The 23,245-nt window shown below is 39.1% G+C and overlaps 1 protein-coding gene across 4 annotated transcripts in view; it reads right to left on the bottom strand.

Moving 5' to 3' along the window:
• The window catches only part of LRRC49 (leucine rich repeat containing 49), a 59,874-nt gene that overhangs the window by 17,750 nt on the left and 18,879 nt on the right, over window positions 1–23,245 (bottom strand). For 2 of the 4 annotated variants that reach the window (XM_069798081.1, XM_069798082.1), the window contains 2 exons: window positions 20,827–20,888; window positions 14,205–14,352 (listed from right to left, as the gene is read on the bottom strand). The exons of 1 other annotated variant lie outside the window; for it this stretch is intronic. In XM_069798081.1, the coding sequence (XP_069654182.1) occupies window positions 14,205–14,352; window positions 20,827–20,888 (210 nt within the window). The remainder of the gene's footprint in view (window positions 1–14,204; window positions 14,353–20,826; window positions 20,889–23,245) is intronic. One more of the 4 variants, XM_069798084.1, reaches the window with a different exon arrangement.

Genomic DNA, 23,245 nt, shown 5'->3' with positions numbered 1-23,245 from the left:
TTATATATTCCTATCTTTGTAGTGGTTTTTGTAATTAGTAATTTTTTTGTAAGGAAAGACAGAGTGAATGAGCTTAATTCTATTTATGCTCAGATCATAATCTAAGATTGATTTTTATCATTCTAAACTGTTTCCAGGGGCTTACTTTTCTCAATCAGCAACAGAACTTTAGAAGAAAAGAATATTTTCAAAGTTAACTATAGTACATTAACATTGTTTCTCATCAATATTATTACCTATTCAAGAAGAATTTTCAAGAAGAAAGCCACTGATTCCTAAATAATGAAAGTCATGTAAGTGAAGATGCTTAATTTTCCTGGTACATCATGTAATACTGCAGTACACCCATATTAGGTTGAATGCTCCCTGTTTACAGAAGTCTAAACATTCTCACAGCACAGTATTTTTAGAACATATATTTTCCAAGTAACAAAAGAAATGTTCACTATGAAGTAAAAAGTGTAGAGTCCTTCCAACACAAATATTTGGGAATCATACTTTAACTTATCTTGATTTACTTCACATGCCATTTGGGTGTTTCTATTAAAGTATCTTCCCAGAACATACGGAAAGTGTTTTGATTTCCCTCAAAATAGAAAGCTCCTGTCCTAACCTGTTCACTTTCACTTTCCATAAAGTTATGTGTTAAGAATATTAACAAACATAAATGAACAGAAAACATCATAAACCATGAAGACATATTGCTATGTAAAAATTTCTATATAAATAAAACATGTTATGTTTAGAGCATTGCAAGAACCCCTAAGCACATGGGTGAATGCTGACTGGAAAGTAAAATACAACAGGAACTTCACACTTCGCATCGCTATTACATTTTTAGGAAAATAACTTCCAAAGCATAAGTAGTTAGGTTCACACAGCAAACTTACTCTTATCTGTGTACAGCCCCCCTGAAACCCATGGATTTTGACATCCATGTTTTGTTGGCGCCACCTCAGCTACTGGGCTTTTCAGTTTTTCCTAACCAGGGTATTACCAAGGGACTGGTATCATAGAATTACAGAATTATCCAGGTTAGAAGAGACCCAAAAAGGTCACTAGTCCACATTAAAGGAAGATCAACAATAAATAATTAAATAAAGCCACACACAGATACAGGCAGCCTTCTAGATCCCAGTACAACAAAATGCCACACAATAAAACCCAATACCTGAATGGGAAGGTTCAGGGTGAGGCTGTGAAAATCATTAAATAAACCCCATACAGGTAATATGCCACAAATATGAATCTAGAATTAATAATGCAAAACAAAAACGTACTGTTTCTCAAGATACAATTCAAAATGTTAAGAACTACAAACATTATTCTTATGACAGCTGCTTATCCCAATTACATGTCACAGCATACTAAGTTTGTGTTTACTTTAAAAAACATGAAGTCAAAATAAAGTATGAATACTAGCAAACTACATTAGTGATATCCTTCTACAGAAAGTGGGTTAGATTTGTTTCGGATTTTTTTTATTTTCTGATTAAATCTCTTTATTTGACCTTGCATTTATGTTTTTTAACTTGGCTTCCTAAAGAAACAAGCTTTTTACAATTTTGGTGTCTTAGTCTTCTCTAATGACTTTTCAACACATAGAACATATTAAATAACTTAAAGTATGTTTAGAAGTATCAAATTAATTTTTTTTTTGTTCCCTAGAAGCTTGATTATATAAAATTGATATGTAGAAAGAAATGTAAACTAGTTTTCCCACCAAGGGAGAAGAAGCAGAAATTATCCATTCTATTTGGCAGAAAACAGCTGGCCAGTCATCAGACTCAACTCCAAGCTGAGGTATTGTTGTCTTTCGCACTGGGAAAGGTGAGAATTAGAGAACAAAATGACACTAATCTATATGAAATTAGCCTTCGTTAATTTTATTCCTTTCAAAACAACTTAAATTTTTCTTCAAGCTTTAACACAAACATCCACAAAGTTCCCTAACTGAGTTTTCTCTCAGCTTCCACAAATGTCTCTTCTTACTCTATCTTCCTTCTCAAAGCCTTCCCTTAATCCAGTTCAAATGTGTTCTTCATGACACTGTCTTCCATACATGAGGGTCTACTGCCCTCATTCAAGTCAGTCCAGTACTTTCCCTGCCAACACCATCTCAACACAAAGAATGAAATGAACTAATGCAAATTACATTCTAAAAAAAGTCTTAACTGAATAAGACTTTTTTTTTTAATCAAGAGTTTATCCTAATTACAGACATTTAAAAAATACTATTTCTTTTACAAAAGAAATTGCTCAGCCTAAATAGAAAATACATCCTTGTTTTACTCAGTATTCATAAAGGCAGAATGACAGAGAAAATACCTGAATAAAGGTCAAGGGCCAAATTTACTTTTTATGGAAATCAAATCCGTATACATTTCTTGATTAATCTTACACAACACATGCAATCAATCTTGAAATACACAACACCCCCCCAAAACCCCAGAAAACCCACAAAGTGATAAAACAAAGGCCTTAATAACTTTGCCACAATTCATTTTTACTATTACCCTTTCTTCTCTTTTAGCTCCAGCTCTTTTGAAATTCTTTCTATCTCCCTTATTCTTTGTTTCCCCTCATTATTCTACTGCTATTGTCCATAACTTTGTTTCATCTTTAAACCAAACTTTGCTGGGCAAGGAGGGGGATGCTTTTCCAGAAGGTTGAAGTGCTAGATCACTACAAAAGGACTTGGATGTCCTCTTGTATATTGAAATTTCCTCCATTTATTAGTTTAAAAACTTACTAAATGGCGAAGAAGCCATCAGAGAGAGAGAGGAATATACTTCCTAAAGAAGCATAAATCTCACTTTCTGCAATGAGATTTTGAGGCTGCAGGTTTACATTCTCAGTGTGAAGCAACAGTAGCAACAGAACACAAGAAGAATAAGGCACATTAAAGCTATTACCACCCTTATAAAAACTTTCCATTAGAGCTGTAACAGAACTGTATGTGTAGCTTTGGCATGCTGATAGCTCCCCCTGCTGCTACATGAGCACATAATGATAGGTTCGGCCAAAATCTATGTCACCAGTCCTTTAAGAGGTAACATCCAGCAAGACCTGAGAAGGATCCTAAAGAGACCTCAGCGGAATGCACATATTATTCCTCACTACTGCTTTACTATTAGTCAAACAAGTACTTTTTCAACAAATGATACCATTTAAGTCACAGGAGAAAAAGATACTAAGTTAGCACACAAGGAATGCAGCATTTCATTTCCGTAGTACATCTACTTTAAGATTATTCAAATAATTTTACTATAGATTAGAAACAGCTATAGTATACTTGATATAAACTACTTCAGGTAACGAAAAAAAAAAAAAGAAGAATACAAAGAATGGCCTGGAATATACATTTAAGCTTTCAAGTCATAAGAGACTCAACACAGTATGCTTAAAATACACAAAATTCAGCTCACTTATACTTGCAGAAAGCAGGCTACTTTTCGTTACGTATACCAAAGAGGCTGACTTTACACAAGAATGAAGTAAGAATGTAAGGATGTTTCTAGTAAAAATATAGCCATACAAAATAGCAAGCACAAAGTTTTTGATGAATTGTTCTTTAAGTAATATTTGACAATGAGATATACCTCCATTTTTTACTTTTAGTATTAATCTAGTATATTTTCACAAGACCTGATTTAAGAGAGAGGATTATGATCCATAAGAATGACTCCAGAAGTTCCCAAAGTATCTTATCTTCAAGTGGAAAGAAAAAAAAAATTAGGGATTCATCCCTAAAAAACCCAGAATACTTCACAGTAGTAGAACCTACTCCCTGATCAGCAGAGATAATATCTAAGCAAATAATCAAAACAAAAACACAACTCTCTTACTTTAAGAATCCAAAACCTATAAAACCTCAGTGAAAAGCAGCAAAAGTTCTACCGTTAAAAATATGCAGCTTGTCTTTCAATTTGGGAACCACAGTACATTTAAAAAAAAAAAAAAAACTATTACTATATATACACACACATTTAAATATATATACTCTTAGCAAATTCTGTTGAGAAAGTGTATTTAAAGAGATGGATAGCAAGTGTTCCTGGTTAAATAATTTCTCAGTAAGGAATATGTACACATTTCATTCATATTTTAATATTTTATTACATGTCTGCAGACAGTATCTGCTTACTGCTACGAAAGACTGGAGGAAAAAGTGATAAGTCACAGCTAAACTGTAAGTGCCACTGGATAGGTCCACTTTTGAAAAAGTTCAAACTACAACACACATTCAGAAAGTTTCAATGCCCAAAAAAACAACCATTTTACTATGTTAACCAAACAATGTAACTGACTACATATGCAACCTGAGCCTGCTTTGACTGTAATACACTTCAATTTCACATAGGAATATTTCATTGAGCCATAGATCAAGTCACATTCGTCCACCTTAGTTCTGAGGTAAAAGTATAACTGTTACAGTTACTGATGGTTAATACAGGTGACAGACACACAGTAATCTGTCCAGCCACTGTAATTCAGCCCCCTCCCCACTCTTTAAGCCTCTAGATTGATCTATGAAAGTTAGAGAAATAAAAGATTTCCACTGAGTTTATGTTTTAGATACACAGTGCAAAGCAGATGGGTTTTTCAGCTGAAAAATCATCTTCTAGTGTGGACAATGAATAAGTGTTTACAGTCGTACAGTGAAACTCATTACAGGTGACTAACCTCCACTATTTCACCACCACTGGGTCCATGCCACAGTGGTTTCAGAGCTTAAATCTTACATTCAGAAATGGTTTAGGAATGAGATGGCCTAAGAAAATACCAACTTCCCCACGGGTCAGGGTTTAAAAGTTGTTATAACATGATACAATCCCTTGAATAAAGGCCAATCTGCCCTAATATTAAGAAATATTAGAACAATTACAATGCAAAAAAAGTTTTATCCCAAGTGCAGAGTATTTGACTTTCATGGCAGCTATATGTTTCTGAATAATTCCCTGAAGCAGAGGCAGTTACCACCAGACTTTTGCTCTGAGGTTCCCTTTCTCCAGAGAATCCCACAGAAAAGGCCTAGCACCAAAGAGCATACGTCTTCTTGAAAACCAACATGAATAAAGCTTCAAAGTCTCTTACAAACTTGTGAAAATATCTTTCAGATTTTATTCTTTCTTGAAATAATTTTTTTGTCTCAGTGAAGCCAGCAAGTAAAAGAAAAGTTAAAAGCAGATGTAACAATTGTGTAAAACTCAGTTCTTGAGGAGAAGAGCTGCTAAACAGGTTAGGGAAGAATTCCTAGTCAGAAAGAACCAACATCCTGGTCCAACTCTCAGTTCTTTACAAGACAAAGCAACACTTAAGTTCAAAATGGTCTGGATACTGTCCTGGTTTCAGCTGGGATGTAGTTAACTGTCTTCCTAGTAGCTGGTACAGTGCTATGTTTTGAGTTCAATGTGTGAAGAATGTTGATAACACTGATGTTTTCAGTTGTTGCTCAGTAGTGTTTAGACTACAGTCAAGGATTTTTCAGCTTCTCATGCCCAGCCAGGGCACCTGACCCAAACTGGCCAACAGTGTATTCCATACCATGGGACGTCCCATCTAGTTTAGGAACTGGGAAGTGGGGGGGGGGAGGGATTTCGCCGCTCGGGGACTGGCTGGGTGTCGGTCGGCGGGTGGTGAGCAATTGCCCTGCGCATCATTTGTACATTTCAATCCTTTTATTACTACTGTTGTCATTTTATTAGTGTTATCATTATCATTATTAGTTTCTTCTTTTCTGTTCTATTAAATCGTTCTTATCTCAACCCAGGAGTTTTACTTCTTTTCCTGATTTTCTCCCCCATCCCACTGGATGGGGGGGGAGTGAGTGAGCGGCTGCGTGGTGCTTAGTTGCTGGCTGGGGTTAAACCACGACAGTCCTTTTTGGCGCCCAACGTGGGGCTCGAAGGGTTGAGATAACGACAAACCTGACCAGAGCTTGTTAAAACAAATTTGTCCTAAGCATTCATTATGTTGATTTATGCATTCTTAGAGTTGTTGCTCTGGTTTTTAAGGCTCTGTTATGTATCACCTCGCTTGTTGTATGTAGTTCCTCTTCTACTGCTTATCATCCGTGGGAGGTGGATTAAGGTTTTCGCTTTGATGTATGGTATAACTCTGGTTTATGGTATGATAAAGTCATCAGCTGTGGGATTAATCCGGTATTTGCACTTAGCATTGTCACCTTTATACTGCGGGAGCCATCTGTGGGAAACTATTAATAATTATACCATTTACCTTTCCTCCATGGAAAACCAGTCTGTGGGTGGGGTACCTTTCTTCCCCTCTCCTTTCTCCTTCGGTCCAGTTACAATGGTGTTTGAGAATTTTGAAAAATTTGAATACTCCTGGAATGTTGGGACTAGCACGGTCCTAGCCCTACTGCTAGGAATTAGCATACTTCTGAATGTGGTTCAGCTCTCGTTTAAGGTTAAACAGCTATTTAAGAAGATCACCCAGAGATGTGCCCCAAGGCTGGATAATCATGAGTGGCAGGGTGTGTGGGGTAGTATGGGCAAATACCTAGAAAAGTGGGCACCTCCGACGTTTTGGAAATTCACCCCTGAACAAGTGCAGGATCCAGAAGAACTAGTAAAATATTTGGAAAAGGTATGCTGTCACCCCGGCAGCTCCAGAGAGATACAAATCACTGCAACGTGCTGGGGCCTGGCCCATGCGTATCGAGCCCTGTTTGACACCACTCAGTATCCTCAAGGGGAAGAGAAAGTCTCTGGACCTAACAACAAAATGGTGAGCACCGCGGCCACCCAAACCTTGGCAACGGGCGCTGCGGCCCCTCCAGCCCCGGCAAGGAGCATTGCAGGCACCCAGACCTTGGCGACAGGCACCGTGACCCCTCCAGCCCCGGCGACGAGAACTCGGGCTACCCAAACCTCAACAACAGGCACTGCAGCCCCTCCAGCCCCAGTGACGAGCACTGCTGCTACCCAAACCTCGGTGACAGACACTGCGCTTATCCAAAACCCTGCGAGCGATACTGCAACTGAACCAGCGGACCAACCTGCACCAGCATCAGTTGCCCCCGTACAGAAAAAGAAATATACAAAAAAATCAGTTCGCTTAGCGAAGGATGAAGGTGAACCAGGGTCATCACGGGAACCGGAGGAAGAGGCAGAACCAGAGGTAATAACCCGGTCCCTATCCTTGAGTGAGCTGCGGGATCTGCGAAAAGACTTTGGCCGCCGTATAGGTGAGCATATTATCACCTGGCTCCTCCGATGCTGGGACAATGGGGCTAATAGCTTGGAATTAGAAGGTAGGGAAGCCAAGCAGCTGGGATCGCTTGCCAGGGAAGGTGGCATTGACAAGGCAATTGGAAGAGGGACACAAGCCATCAGCCTCTGGAGGCGACTCCTGTCAAGTGTGAAGGAAAGGTACCCCTTTAAGGAAGATGTTATATGTCAATCAAGCAAGTGGACCACCATGGAAAAAGGTATTCAATATCTGAGGGAATTAGCTGTGCTAGAGACGATCCATCATGACCCGGACAACCCACAATTACCCAAAGATCCAGACGAAGTCCAATGCACACGACCCATGTGGCGGAAGTTTGTACGGAGCGCACCATCATCCTATGCCAACGCATTGGCAATAATGGCCTGGAAGGATGAAGAGGCACCGACAGTGGAGGAAGTGGCTCGCCAACTCCGTCAATACGAAGAAAATCTCTCCTCCTCCCTACAAGCCTGCATTGCAGCTGTGGAGAAGCTGTCCGAGGATGTCCAACAAATCAAAGAGGATATGTCCTACTCCACACGTGTAAGGACCAATGTCTCAGCTATTAGGAGTGAGCGCTCCTCTTCCCAAGAGAGAGAATATAGAAGGTACACACCGCGAGGTGCCCTGTGGTTTTACCTATGTGATCAGGGAGAGGACATGAGGAAATGGGACGGAAAACCTACCTCGGTCCTAAATGCACAGGTACGTGAACTGTGAGGAAAAACCACCACAAAAGGGGATTCTACCAGGAAAAATGCCGCTCCAGTTTCCAAACAGAGTAGAAGGGCTGATTTCATTTCCGATCCTCTTGAAGGGACTTCTGAGCCAATTTTACGAGAAGTGAATACTGAATACTCTAACCAGAATTAAAGGGGCCCTGCCTCCAGCCAGGTGGAGGAAAGGGATAACCGGGTCTATTGGACCGTGTGGATTCGATGGCCTGGCACGTCAGACCCACAGGAGTATAAGGCTCTAGTAGACACCGGCGCACAGTGCACTCTAATGCCATCAAGTTATAAAGGGACAGAATCCATTTGTATTTCTGGTGTGACAGGGGGATCCCAAGAATTAACTCTATTGGAAGCTGAAGTAAGCCTAACTGGAAATGAATGGCAGAAACACCCCATTGTGACTGGTCCAGAGGCTCCGTGTATCCTTGGCATAGACTATCTCAGGAGGGGGTATTTTAAGGACCCGAAGGGGTATCGATGGGCTTTTGGTATAGCTGCCTTGGAGACGGAGGGCACTGAACAGCTGTCTACCCTGCCTGGTCTCTCTCAAGACCCTTCGATTGTGGGGTTGCTCAAGGTTGAAGAACAACAAGTGCCAATTGCTACCACGACGGTGCACCGGCGGCAATATCGCACCAACCGAGACTCTCTGATTCCCATCCACAAGTTGATTCGCCAACTGGAGAGCCAAGGAGTGATCAGCAAAACCCGCTCACCCTTTAATAGTCCCATATGGCCAGTGCGGAAGTCTAATGGGGAGTGGAGACTAACAGTTGACTATCGCGGCCTGAATGAAGTTACACCACCGCTGAGTGCTGCCGTTCCAGATATGCTAGAACTTCAATACGAGCTAGAGTCAAAGGCAGCCAAGTGGTATGCCACAATTGACATTGCTAATGCGTTCTTCTCAATCCCTCTAGCAGCAGAGTGTCGTCCACAATTTGCCTTTACTTGGAGAGGTGTCCAGTACACTTGGAATCGATTGCCCCAGGGGTGGAAACACAGCCCCACCATTTGCCATGGACTAATCCAGACTGCACTGGAAAAAGGTGAAGCTCCGGAACACCTGCAATACATTGATGACATCATCGTATGGGGCAACACAGCAGAAGAAGTCTTTGAGAAAGGGAAGAAAACAATCCAAATCCTTCTGAAAGCCGGTTTTGCCATAAAAGAAAGTAAGGTCAAGGGACCTGCACAGGAGATCCAGTTTTTGGGAATAAAATGGCAAGATGGATGTCGTCAGATCCCAATGGATGTGATTAATAAAATAGCAGCTATGTCTCCCCCGACTAATAAAAAGGACACACAGGCCTTCTTAGGTGTCGTGGGGTTTTGGAGAATGCATATTCCAAATTACAGTTTGATTGTAAGCCCTCTCTATCAAGTGACCCGGAAGAAGAATGATTTTAAATGGGGCCCTGAACAACAACAAGCCTTTGAACAAATTAAACGGGAGATTGTTCATGCCGTAGCCCTTGGACCAGTCCGGACAGGACAAGATGTTAAAAATGTGCTCTATACTGCAGCTGGGGAGAATGGCCCTACCTGGAGCCTCTGGCAGAAAGCACCTGGGGAGACCCGGGGCCGACCCCTGGGGTTTTGGAGTCGAGGATATCGAGGATCCGAGGCTCGCTATACTCCAACTGAAAAAGAGATATTGGCAGCGTATGAAGGAGTTCGAGCTGCCTCAGAAGTGGTTGGTACTGAGACACAGCTCCTCTTAGCACCCCGACTACCAGTGCTGGGCTGGATGTTCAAAGGGAGGGTCTCCTCTACACATCACGCGACTGACGCCACGTGGAGTAAGTGGATCGCACTGATCACACAACGGGCTCGCATAGGAAACCCGAGTCGCCCAGGAATTTTAGAAGTAATCACGGACTGGCCAGAAGGCAAAGATTTTGGAATGTCACCAGAGGAGGAGGTGGCACGTGCTGAAGAAGCCCCGCTGTATAATAAACTGCCAGAGAATGAGAGGCAATATGCCCTGTTCACTGACGGATCCTGTCGCATTGTGGGAAAGCATCGAAGGTGGAAAGCTGCTGTATGGAGTCCTACACGACAAGTTGCAGAAACTGCTGAAGGAGAGGGTGAATCGAGTCAGTTTGCAGAGGTGAAAGCCATCCAGCTAGCGTTAGATATTGCTGAAAGAGAAAAGTGGCCAGTGCTCTATCTCTATACTGACTCATGGATGGTGGCAAATGCCCTGTGGGGGTGGTTACAGCAATGGAAGCAGAGCAACTGGCAGCGCAGAGGTAAACCCATTTGGGCTGCCACGCTGTGGCAAGATATTGCGTCCCGGCTAGAGAATCTGGTTGTAAAAGTACGTCATGTAGATGCTCACGTACCCAAGGGTCGGGCCACTGAAGAACATCGAAACAACGAACAGGTGGATCAGGCTGCCAAGATTGAAGTGTCTCAGGTGGACCTGGACTGGCAACATAAGGGTGAGCTATTTATGGCTCGATGGGCCCATGATACTTCAGGCCATCAGGGAAGAGATGCAACGTATAGATGGGCTCGAGATCGAGGGGTGGACCTGACCATGGACGCTATCGCGCAGGTTATCCATGAATGTGAAACATGTGCTGCAATTAAGCAAGCCAAGCGGTTAAAGCCCCTGTGGTATGGAGGGCGATGGCTGAAATATAAATTTGGGGAAGCCTGGCAGATTGACTATATCACACTCCCACAAACTCGCCAAGGCAAGCGCTATGTGCTTACAATGGTGGAAGCAACCACCGGATGGCTGGAAACATATTCTGTACCCCATGCCACTGCCCAGAACACTATCCTGGGCCTTGAGAAGCAGGTCTTGTGGCGACATGGCACCCCAGAAAGAATTGAGTCAGACAATGGGACTCATTTCCGAAACAACCTCATAGACACCTGGGCCAAAGAGCACGGCATTGAGTGGGTGTATCATATCCCCTATCATGCACCAGCCTCTGGGAAAATTGAGCGATACAATGGATTGTTAAAGACTACATTGAGAGCAATGGGGGGCGGAACTTTCAAACATTGGGATACACATTTAGCAAAAGCCACCTGGTTAGTCAACACCAGAGGATCCGCCAATCGGAGTGGCCCTGCCCAATCAGAATTTTTACATACTGTAGAAGGGGATAAAGTCCCTGTAGTGCACATGAAAAACATGTTAGGGAAAACAGTCTGGGTTACTCCTGCCTCAGGCAAAGGTAAACCCATTCGTGGGATCGCTTTTGCTCAAGGGCCTGGGTGCACTTGGTGGGTGATGCGAAAAGATGGAGAAGTCCGATGTGTGCCTCAAGGGGATTTGATTTTAGGTGAAAATAGCCAGAATTAAACTGTATGATATTAGTTGCTATATAATCCTGCTACTGTATGTTATCATTACTATAATTGTTATATGCTATATCCATAGTACTATAGTAAGAATCACTTGGATCAAGCAAGAAAGAACTGTGATAAAACTGAGCAAAGCGCAGTAGAGGTGGATCCAGAACTGACTCCAGCATGCAACAATCCAACGGTGCACACCATCCTCCTGCTGCGCCAAATGTCATCTGCTCGTCACACCGCACTGAAGCCCAATTCTGCTCTACCGACTGAGAGGACTTTGCACCATCCCTCCTGCTCAGACAGACTGGTATGACAGACGGAGCCCAGAGTCAGAAACTAAATGAACTCAACAAACATTTTATGAACATAAAGAACTAAAGAACTGATATCTCTGTGTGTGTATACTTATATATATATATATATCATTGTTCATATGTCTCAAAGGGATGGAAAGGTGGTGATGATTGATCAGAATGTAACTAAAGGTATGGGAACTGAGCATGACGTCAATGGTATAGAATAAGGGGTGGATACTGTCCTGGTTTCAGCTGGGATGTAGTTAACTGTCTTCCTAGTAGCTGGTACAGTGCTATGTTTTGAGTCCAGTATGTGAAGAATGTTGATAACACTGATGTTTTCAGTTGTTGCTCAGTAGTGTTTAGACTACAGTCAAGGATTTTTCAGCTTCTCATGCCCAGCCAGGGCACCTGACCCAAACTGGCCAACAGTGTATTCCATACCATGGGACGTCCCATCTAGTTTAGGAACTGGGAAGTGCGGGGGGGAGGGATTTCACCGCTCGGGGACTGGCTGGGTGTCGGTCGGCGGGTGGTGAGCAATTGCCCTGCGCATCATTTGTACATTTCAATCCTTTTATTACTACTGTTGTCATTTTATTAGTGTTATCATTATCACTATTAGTCTCTTCTTTTCTGTTCTATTAAATCGTTCTTATCTCAACCCAGGAGTTTTACTTCTTTTCCTGATTTTCTCCCCCATCCCACTGGATGGGGGGGGAGTGAGTGAGCAGCGTGGTGCTTAGTTGCTGGCTGGGGTTAAACCACGACTGATGAAGAAAAGATCCTATAAGTGTAATTAGGGTTTAGGTATATTAATTGAGCGAGAAAAAGCACACACCCAACATTGTACTTCAATTCCCCCCACCAAGTTACATTTACCCTTACATCCAATGGCAACAGCATGTTGCATTACCAGGCAGAATAGCTGGATTTGGCATTGCCAACTCTCTAATTTTATCACAAATCTCATGATACTCGTTATTTTTCTTAAAATCCCTGTTTAAGTCATATGACTATCTGGGTAACACAGATTTTACTGAAGAAAACATATAGCACCTTCTACATGGAGAATATGTTAAAGTTCAAGGCTTAAAAACCAGCGGGCAAATAAAAAGAACGCAAAACACATTCTTTTTACAAGTAGATTTATGAGCAGCACAACTGGTGAAGCCTGGTTTTCTATGGCTTTTTGTCTTGTGGTTGATTCTCTGATGTTTAACAAGGTGTGAACCCAGATTAAGTTTTTCCCATGGCTGTGCATTTCTAATAGCTTTTTACCTATACGGATCCCATAGAGCCTCAAAAGGAGTTTGAGCTCTTCCTACAGTTTTTCCCATCACTGAGAGTTCTACCAGGATCCCTTCACCTCTTGAGAAGGGGCTGGGGGAGGGAGAAGGGAGAGGTGTTTTCTTTATGTGACTCAAGTTTCTGAAATAATACTGAGAAAACGATCTTTTTAAAAGCAAAGCAATTAGCAAGTATTCAATTAAGTCAGTATAAATTCACAAAAGAAAAAAACAACCCAACCCATAGAATACCTGCAAACAAACAAGTATTTAGTATTTTCAATGCTGGAAGTAACTCATGTCCCAAAGCACTTTATTTTTAAGATTAAAATGTTTTCCACACACATGTTATATTTTACATCATAATTGGCTCTATTTTGTACTCACAGTGGATTGGCTACAGGACAACAGGATAGATGGTAAAACAACAGGTGCAATTTCTAATGCAGTACAGCCTTTGCACAAAGCAAATGAGCATTTAAAATAGGGTATATGTATCAGCACCTGGTCAAAAAAGGTAACACTGCAACACTGTTGCTTGTAAAGCATATTATATTCCTTATCTTGCTTGGCTGCATTACTCTTGTAAGAAAGTTACACTTACATGTCACTTAAGTAGACACAGCAGAAATAGCATGGCTATTCCTATATTAAGAGATAAAATAGTTGACTTAATGGTAATACCCCCAGTGATTGCCCTTCGTCCTCTACCTTACAGTGTATTTTCTGCAAGTCCTCTCTTCCTTATCAGGGTTACTTGAACTTGAGCAGCAGAAACAGAAATGAATGGGGAGAGTAGGTTCAGTAAGGAAGGGAGAAATACAGACAAAACCAGAAACAGTGTGATCACCAGGCTTCCTTAGGGAGGCAGACTAAAGAAACCAACAAGGTTTTTAAATGAAAGAAATTACCAATAGCACCAGTTTTAGGGTAAACAAACTATTCCTTTGGAAGAACTGTGCTGTTCCTTTTCAGCTATACAGCAAACCAGCAAAGACTATGTTTAGAAAGCCTTAACCAAAAGCTTTGCAGGTTCTCTCATGTCACATGGCAATTGATCACACCGTACTTACTAATGAAGAGTTTTAAGCATTTAAAAATAAACATGTTAAAATGAAGTAAAAAAGCACACCCTTATATAATACTGAACAAAAGAAAAAAGGTTAGTTTTAAATATTGTAATGTCTATAATACCATTCAATTCCATACTAAATTAAGAAAAAATGGTGGTATTCTTAATATACATATATACACAGAAACCCCTGCATTTTACTTCTGAATTTAAGTACCTAGTAAGTTTGACGAAAACAGAAATTTCTTACTGTGATTCTCTTCATATCTAGCTGTCGGAGCTGCATCATATGATGGAGAACAGTGTGTTTGTACCATGTCTCCTGAGCTATCGGATTGCCATCAAGGGTGATATCTGACAAAGATGAGGAATCAGCAAGGCACAGAATATCCTCAAAACTGTAACCAAAAAAGTTTAAAGTTTTAATGTCATAGAGTAGGAATAATTTTGAGATGGAAGATTTTATTTCTTAAGGATAGAACATTAATATTTACCTGTACTGGAAAAAAACCACCCATCGATATTGTGTATGATAAATCAAATTAGAAGTATTTCGAAATACCAACAGCTCCTGCTGTTAAATTTTTTTAATCTCTTCACATACAGGTAAAAACAAGAGATGCAGAACAAGGAGAACTTGTAACTATGGGAATATAGTTTCACCTAAAAACCCCTTAAAATAGGATACATACCAACTCATATTCAAAAAAAAATAATACAAGGTGTATTTGCCATCAAAGCCAGCATGAAAACCATGGAAAAATACAAGAAAAAAGCCAACCACAAATACCACAGAATGATCCTGGGTGTTTGCGACATCATTAAATATTGGAAGAAAAACAATTACAAAAGCATCATATTTTCTTCAAAACAGATGTGTCTGTTGTTCTGAGTTCAGTCTACAAACACTAAAAAGTTGGCTTTTTAGACAACATCTGATTCGGTTTCCTGACAAAAATAACTGGCCTGTGTAAAACGTATCTAGACATGCACAGCCTGTATCATGTTCCTTTCATTGAAGATGGAATGTGAAAAGAAAGCAGCTGACTCAGATAAATAGTATTTTAAACAGAGAACTGTTTAACTTCATTTCAAAAAAGCTGAACAGTTATAAAGTAAATATGACTCCCCTTTTAAGGAATTGATTAAACTGTATAAATGTGCAACCATTCACCCATCTTCATGTACTTTGGCCTCCAAAAGTTGAGCCTGTGTTATGAAGTAAGTTCAAGTGGAAAGTATGAAATAAATGGACTTGTTACTTTTGAGAATGAAGTTAAAAAAAATCTGAAAATTAAAAAAAAATCATTGATCACAAAAATATAATCACTTTACTAGATAAACAAATACTTAATGACATTCTGAAATAAGAGACCATTTCTGAAGTGGATAAAATGGAATTACTGCCTTTGTTTAATATTCTGAAAATCTTGCTGATTGTATCAACTGATTATAGTTGTTCTCAGTCTTGGTGGCAGGAAACGTCTTCCTCCACTAATACTTGGAAGGATACCAAACCCTAAGTAGGCCCTGAACTTAGGGATCAGAAATCACATGCAGTACAGATGTTCATATTTAAGATTGTCATTTAATAAACTGGCAACTACCTTTATCACTGGTATCGCTCAACTTTCAAGAACGCATACAATAATCTGCTGAGGACTAACATTCAGCTGCAAAGGGCTTCTGATCTACCAGGATGTCAGATTTTAAAATCAGATATCCCTGAAAGATTCTAGGTATTAGGTAAAACAATTTCTGCAACAACAATACATACAGATAAAATATAAAGATAGTATCACCAAATAGCAAACAGTCTCAACCAGCAGAATAAAGGCCTGGATACCAACATAAGCTAGTAGGAGTAAAGAAAGAAATCACCCAATACAAATCTCAAAAAACCCAGTGCAATTAATACAGCATGCAAGTAACTTCTACATGATATACCCAACAGATGCAGCAGAATGACAGAGTGAAGTGGAAGATACTACTACCTTTCTGCTTAGTGTATTAAAACAACATAAGAACTGATGGAGAAAATCAACTAGATACAGATTCCAATGAAGGCAGTGAAGGTGCTTAGCATATCTGAAGAATTGGGTGTTCTGTACACGTGGTTAAGATGACAAGTTTGATTATCATTTTCTGCTTCTTTTTGTGATCCTGTTTCCCTTCCATAATACGGCCTGCGTAACCACATTTTTGGAAGATCAGGCTGACATATTACTTAAAATACATACTGAATATGTCCTGAAGATAAAAGATAATCTTCCCAAATGACACAGAAGTTAGTAAAGCAAACTTGTAAACATGTTAGAATAAGAAAACATAACTGAAATTCCATTGGGCTAGAATAGATTTTGCTTGACAAATATGAAAATTTTCTGGTCTTCAAACTTAGTTTCAAATACTGTAAATATATTCATTAAAAGCATGAAATATATTTACTTGAAGCACTTCCCACTAAACATTTAACCAAACAGTACTTCTGCCATTACATATGATTTACAGATTTTTAATAAAACCAATCTCTTCAGGAAATGACAGAAAAGTTGAAAGTTTGCTAGTGTTTTCAAGACCTTCCACTTACACATACTGCTGTGCTTTGAAATTCTCAGTGCTTCAGCATACCAGAACATTCATTCTGGAACTAAAACAGATGTGCTTGCTTTATCCTGCTTGTAGCTGCCCTATTAGCAGCTCGATTTTAGAGCAAAACAGTAGGCAAAATAGCTATGTTTTCACATCTTTGTATACATGTATTAAAACCAGAGCTTTAGAAATTCAGTGTAGAAAACTTAATGTACTGTACTTGTCACACTGGTATCCCAATCCTAAGCCAAGCAAAGCTTTAATGTAATACTCTTACCAAACAGACTGCATACTTTACAAGCAAGCCTCTGTCTGCTTCCCAGCACGCAGACTGCTGTGACAGAGCCAAGTGGTGACCACCCTACGGGAATCAGAGGCCCCAACTCAATGCTCTCTAGCCTCTGTTCACCACAAAGGAGTCTTTAACCTGCTCATGAAATATAAAGCAGCTGTGGATGATGCTGTTTCAGACTGCCTCAGGCAATCTTCTTGAATGGAATGTCTGCTTCTCTTTCCAAAAGACCTTCTCCTGCAGAAGTCCCAGCAAACTATGGCAAACACCTCTCCTTCCCTGTCCTTCCTTCTTCCTAGATGAACTTATCTTTGCTAAAATGGTAGCTTCAGCAACACAGAACAATGTTTTCTGGAAATCTTTTCAGAATAGATCAGTTTTAAATCTTGTGTGCATGCTCAGATTCCTGCATCCAATTCTCCCCTCTACCAGAGGGGATGCAAACCCCCGCCTCCTGCCTCACACAAGAACATGGCAACTACTAAGCAGCAGAGTATTCTGGAATGCTGTAAGCTCAACCTCCACCAGCAATACACATTCACGTTTACACATTTAGTAGGCAGGAATAGGACACAAGAACATTTATCCTCTGTTACAGCCTACTTGCTTAGGAAGGCATCAATGACATCAAAAGACATTGCATCAATGACTTTTTTAAAGCATGTTCCATAAAGCGGAAAAGCTCTGGAGAAGATAAGGAAGGCAACATACTCACTACAGTTTGATAGAACACCCGAGAGGGAACTGCATATTCAGAAAACATGCAGCCAAAGACGACGACTTGGGTTTTCCCAGGTTTCTAACCACTACATTACTGTTGAAAACAGATGTTACCACAGTCAACCTTTCATTCCCCTTGTACTGCTTTTGTTCAAGGATTTAAAAATGTATTTATACATTTTCATTCTGCTACGAAAAAAAGGTATTTTCTTGTTTTTATTAGGCTAAGAACAGTCCTTCTCTCAGGTTTTCAATCCAGCAACCAAACGAAGAAAAACAGTTACACGTCCTTGGAGCTTGTATCCAACTTTCTCCGTATGGCTAGACAACATGCCTTACTAAATGAAAAAGCACAACACAGTGCTGACCTGGACAGCAGTGTAACAGTGAAAATATGTATTTTGCTTCCAAGATTAAAAAATGGTCTTCCCTGGTTTCACATTGTGAAATATGAGCAGTAACCCTACCTCTCAATCTCAGTGGCATATCTTTCCTGAGGAAAGAGTTTCTGTAATCTCTTCCCAGTACCACATGACAAATTAAAAATGGGATTTCTCCCCCTTCTTTATAACTAGCTCTAGATAGATAGATAGATAGATAGATATTACCTTCAGCCATCAGGCGTGAATGCCTTCAGTTTGTAACTTAAATTTTGGGGGGCTGAAGCCAGAAGTAGGACTTTTGTTTCAGATCAGCATCAACTTCTACAGCATCAACTTCTACAGTGTTCGATTTTAGCTTACATTATCTTGCCAATACATCCTTTTTTACTAAAAGCTCTGCAGAGAAGCAGCAGCATTCTGAGGCCTCCTCTGAAGCTTGAGGGAAAAAGAACGTCAGTGATTAAACCTATGACAGATTCTCATCCCTTAAATAGTGACAATTTTTAAAAGGCATTCCCAAACTTTTACTGAAATATTAATTCATATATGTCAGTATGTATCAATTTCAGACTCAAGGATTTTTGCTGACATACAAAAATAGGAAGTGGCAAAACTTTCCATGGGAGCACTGCCTCAGAAATGCTACTTCTATTAAAATAATATTTTAATAGAATATTTTAATGAACTGTAACATAAATAAATCCAGGTTTTGGCAATATACTTCATTGTTTGTTTCCATTTGCAGTTTTCTCTATGGACCTACGGATAAATGAATTAGAATATCTGTGCATCAATTTGATTGCCTAAAAGAAAAGTCAGTTGTATAGACACAGCTGTTTCCAAGAAAAATATTTTTTAAAATTACCATATAGCACACAGTCAACCCAAGTAAGTGACTCAAAAACACACAAAATAATTTAAAACGGTTGTAGGAATGTTCAGATGTAGCACAGCAATTCACTAGTATTATGGTTGCATATAACTTCAGTTAGTACAAAGAGTATCAAGCCAAGTATCAAGAGTATACTTTCATATTTGATCATTTTCCTGTTAGAAGACATATCTACTACATAATTCAAGATCAGGAATTAATGGGGGTTTTTAGCCTTCAAAACTACCGTATACAATAAAGGGTTATTACTGCAAAAACCCAAGGTAAATGTGATCATCAAAAGAAGTTTTTCATTTGCTTGTTTTAAAACAATATCTGGTAAACAAAGAGTTAAACTGATCCATCCACCTACCTACCCACATACGTATACAGAATTTATAGAAGAGCAATATCTTTCATTAGACATTACAATTTTATTTTTATACTTATTCCAACTACAAATTGAAACCAAATTATATATTTGCATGAATGTTCTACATAAGTATTTATAGCTTACATGAAAACTAAGACTAGATCTATCAATAGTTCAACTGAAGTCCCAATGAATAAATGACAACAATCATGATAAAGTACCAAGAAGCAAACTACTGATTACATAGTTTGAGAAATCTACTTTAACAACCTCACAGAAAAACGGAAACATTTTTCCTTGTTTGAACACTGTAAAAATAACATGAATTTGCATAAAACAACATGAGAAAGGAATCAGAAAGCTACACAAAATATACCAAGTATATAAAAAGATACAGAAATTACACTGACTGCAGTGATGCTCCCTGATGGCAAGGGAGCCAGCTACTGCAGTCCCCTCATTGTTCTTGCCAAGCCAAGACATTTTTTAGAAAAACAGAAACAAAAGACATGTTTCAATTCTGGAAATTATTCAAGAAAGGCAAAATGCTAAGCCCCTCTCTAGCAGATTAATTAAGGAAAGGGCATATTAAAGTTTCCTGCAGTTCATATCTCATTTTTTTTAAAATGCTTAATACCCATGAGTATTTACAGAGATCTACTGCATTGGTACTTTAAGACCCTAAGGAACACAGACAAGCAGGTTGGAGCTGTCTGCAAAATACATAATGCAGGTCAAATTAAAATGTTCAAGCAGCTATTACAATAAAAGCTTATACTTAGTACAACATTTTACAGAGAAAGCAGATGCCACAAGAACAGCACAGCATTTCCTGTAATTAGAACATGAAGCATCTTTCCCCTATGCCACGTTAAATTATTTGATTCTAAGCAAAGGACACTGGTGATGATTAAGGGATTAAAAAAAAAAAGGACATACCAAACTGAAGATAACACAGGCACTTTTTTTTTTTACATATTGGCACTAGTATAAGTGCAGACTCTAAAAATGCACAAATATGAAAAAGCATAGAAGACAAACATTTCTATCTATTTATAACAAAATGCACTTATTTACTTGAAACTATAGAAGCCCTGCTTTGAAAGTTGAGCTATTCTGCTTCTGCCATATGGTTTGAAAGAGAAATAACCATGAATATACCTTTCAGACTTTATTAATATATGGACAAGTAAAATGCAAGCATGAAATAATCTAATCATCATAAGCAGAACCTGACTCAGCAGTTCGTGTAACTCCATAAATAGAGTGATGGTATGTTAAATATAATATGTGCCTTGTGTAATGTTGCTTTAACAGGTATCTAGTTTAACAGTAAAACAAGATATTTACAAAACTATTTTAAAATTTTGATCATCATAGTAAACAGTACAATAATTTTTAAACTAAAAATGTAAGTTTCTTGGTAGAATACTCATAGTACAACTACATTTAAATGCAAAGGGTTTCAAGAATTTTTATGTTTAAAGTAGAAAATACACAATGGCTTGATTATACCATCTGATAAGTTAGGGGGGGAAAAAATATCTGCACTCATAGTCTTTTAATTTAAATTTTAACAAAATACAGCTCCAATAGGATACTTCAAATTACTGATAGGAAGCAAACTGCTATTTCCCTTACCTAGATATATTGTTGAAGCTGAGGAAGAGACGTTGGAGATGGGGCAAAGTATCCACATCTTTCTAGAAGGAAAGATAGAGGCATAAATTCAGTAGCTGAAAGTAGCTTTTGAACCTCTCTACTTTGCCTGATGAAATACTTTCATTTCTATACGCTATAACCTTGCTGCAACATTGATTTCTGTTGAACATGCAGCTCCACTTCTCCCTAGTGCAGACTGCAAGGGAGTGTTTCAGTGCAGATATCCACTCTGCAGAACAAGCTGCATCACTTGCAAAGCAAATGATGTTAAAGAAAAGAGGATAAGGCTGCTGCTGGTTTCTGAACAGGCTTTTGGGAAATAAGCCAAGGTGCTGTCTCAGCATTTAAGCTGCAGGATAAACACACTGTAAAAAAAAAAAGTTTATTTTGTGACCATGCTAAAATAAGGTTTTTTGAAGTACAATACAGCAGTGCAATTGGCATTACCAAACAGCAGTGACTCTTCTGCCAGAGAATAATCTGAAGGACTCTGTCACCTTTACAATTAAAATTTGTAAGGAAGCATGAGTTTCCAGAACAAGTAATTGTCAATGTAATATATGCCACTAAAGACCTTTGCAAAAAAACTCTAAATAGCAAAAGCTCAAATATTAGTTAAGATGAAACATATCAAGTAAGATCAAACTTCATTTATGAAATATAAATCTATAATGGCCAGTTAGCAGAGTCTGCAGTAATTCTTGTACCATTCAGACTGCACACCTAACCGCTCAGTTAAAAGTCTGCATCTCCTTATCCTACTAAGGAGCATACTCCAACTTGCAAGCAGTGGACTCAAACCTGTTCCAGCACAGGAAAGTGCCACAGGGCTCACTACCTGGATTTTAGCCACCAAAAAAAAAAAAAAAAAAAAAAAAAATCAAATCCACTGCCCTCCCTCTCTCCATCTGATTTGTGGCATGTCTACATAGCATTCCAGAAACAGAAATAGTTCATTCTAACCAAACAGGTGAACACAAGGCAGCTCTACACAAACCATGTAGCTGCTATTACTGAAACACTTCATGTGAGCTAGCAAGCACTGCATACAATAAAGCAGGGCTTATTAGCTCAGGTCTGAGTTGCAAAACTCCTGGTTCTGAATCCTCCCAGATCAGACCACGGAAAGATTGAGTTCAGAACAGAATTCTACCTGGACCCCGCTCTGTCCCTAAGGCTACTTAGCTTGATGCTTAAAGAGGTGGGTCACATGATACAGGCAGATATACACATGAAGACAGGCATTATAGGGTTGTACACAGTAATTCTTAAGCAGCGATGATTTTAACTAATTAAAGAGTTTTGCATTGAAGAATACAAAGTAATTTGCCCTGAAGACAAATTTCCATAACTGGCACAGTACGCTGCTGTCCTGTAAAGTATGTTTAAGTCTCACAGGCATGACAGCAAACACCTTAAGTAGGATTAAAAACAACTAAAGTGTCCAGCTAATTCAGTTTTGATACAAAGTCATATAGGGCAGTGGACAAACAGGACAGGAGTTCTTTTGTGAAAAGATAGTGAACACCTTGACCAGTCCTCCTTCAAGTCTACAATCAAGCTGCAGATGACAAACCCCAAGATTCTAAGCTTTTAATACCTCAAAGCAATCAAGCAGGTCCATCTTTCAAATAAAAATATACTTCATCTTCCTAACAGCGGACCTTAATTCACAACTGGATGGAAAGCAAACAGACATTCCATAATTCATTGTATGCATAGACTTGTGCTTTTAATGCCATACGAGACACTCTGTAATCATTTATTCTGTCTGCTTGCTATTCTTTAGAATAGTCAGACTTCTTGAAGACACTTTCAATCCTGTAAGATACATTTCTGCTATAAACCAAGCCTCAGGACTGCCCTTCTAAATCCTACACCTTTGGACGAACTACAGTTTATTCTTACAAAAATAACTACTCTCAAGATACAACGATTTCCAGTCTCTAATGAATACCTTAAAGCCAAAAAATGGTCCCAAAATTACTAATCTAAGGCCAGTGGATTGTAAGAGATGATTATATGTTTCATTGCTCAAACAATAATCTAGTTGGATAACTTGGATTACTCAATATAGTTAACTGCAATGGGTATGGAGTTCAGTATGGAACCTCATTTTGACAAATGAGAGTATCATCTTTCCTACACAAGAATAATACACTTACAGCAGGTGTGGAGGGGGAGCAGAGGAGTTGAAAAATAAGGAAGGTTCACAAAAAGTGTACTGAAAGAGAAAGTTATTTAAATTTTATTGATTTTATTTCATTATTTTGGGATGGCAATTTTTTTTAATCAGTTAGATTCTTTCATTTAAAGGAATAATCAAGTTTTAAAAGCTTTATTTATAATGATAGTGTTGTCATAGTAACTACCTAAAACACAGTCCAAAACCTAAAAC

Source organism: Haliaeetus albicilla, chromosome 12 (assembly GCF_947461875.1).
Source record: "Haliaeetus albicilla chromosome 12, bHalAlb1.1, whole genome shotgun sequence".
Taxonomy (NCBI): Eukaryota; Metazoa; Chordata; class Aves; order Accipitriformes; family Accipitridae; genus Haliaeetus; species Haliaeetus albicilla.
The sequence above is the reverse complement of the archived record's forward strand: the minus strand, read 5'-3'. Positions and strand labels throughout refer to the sequence as shown.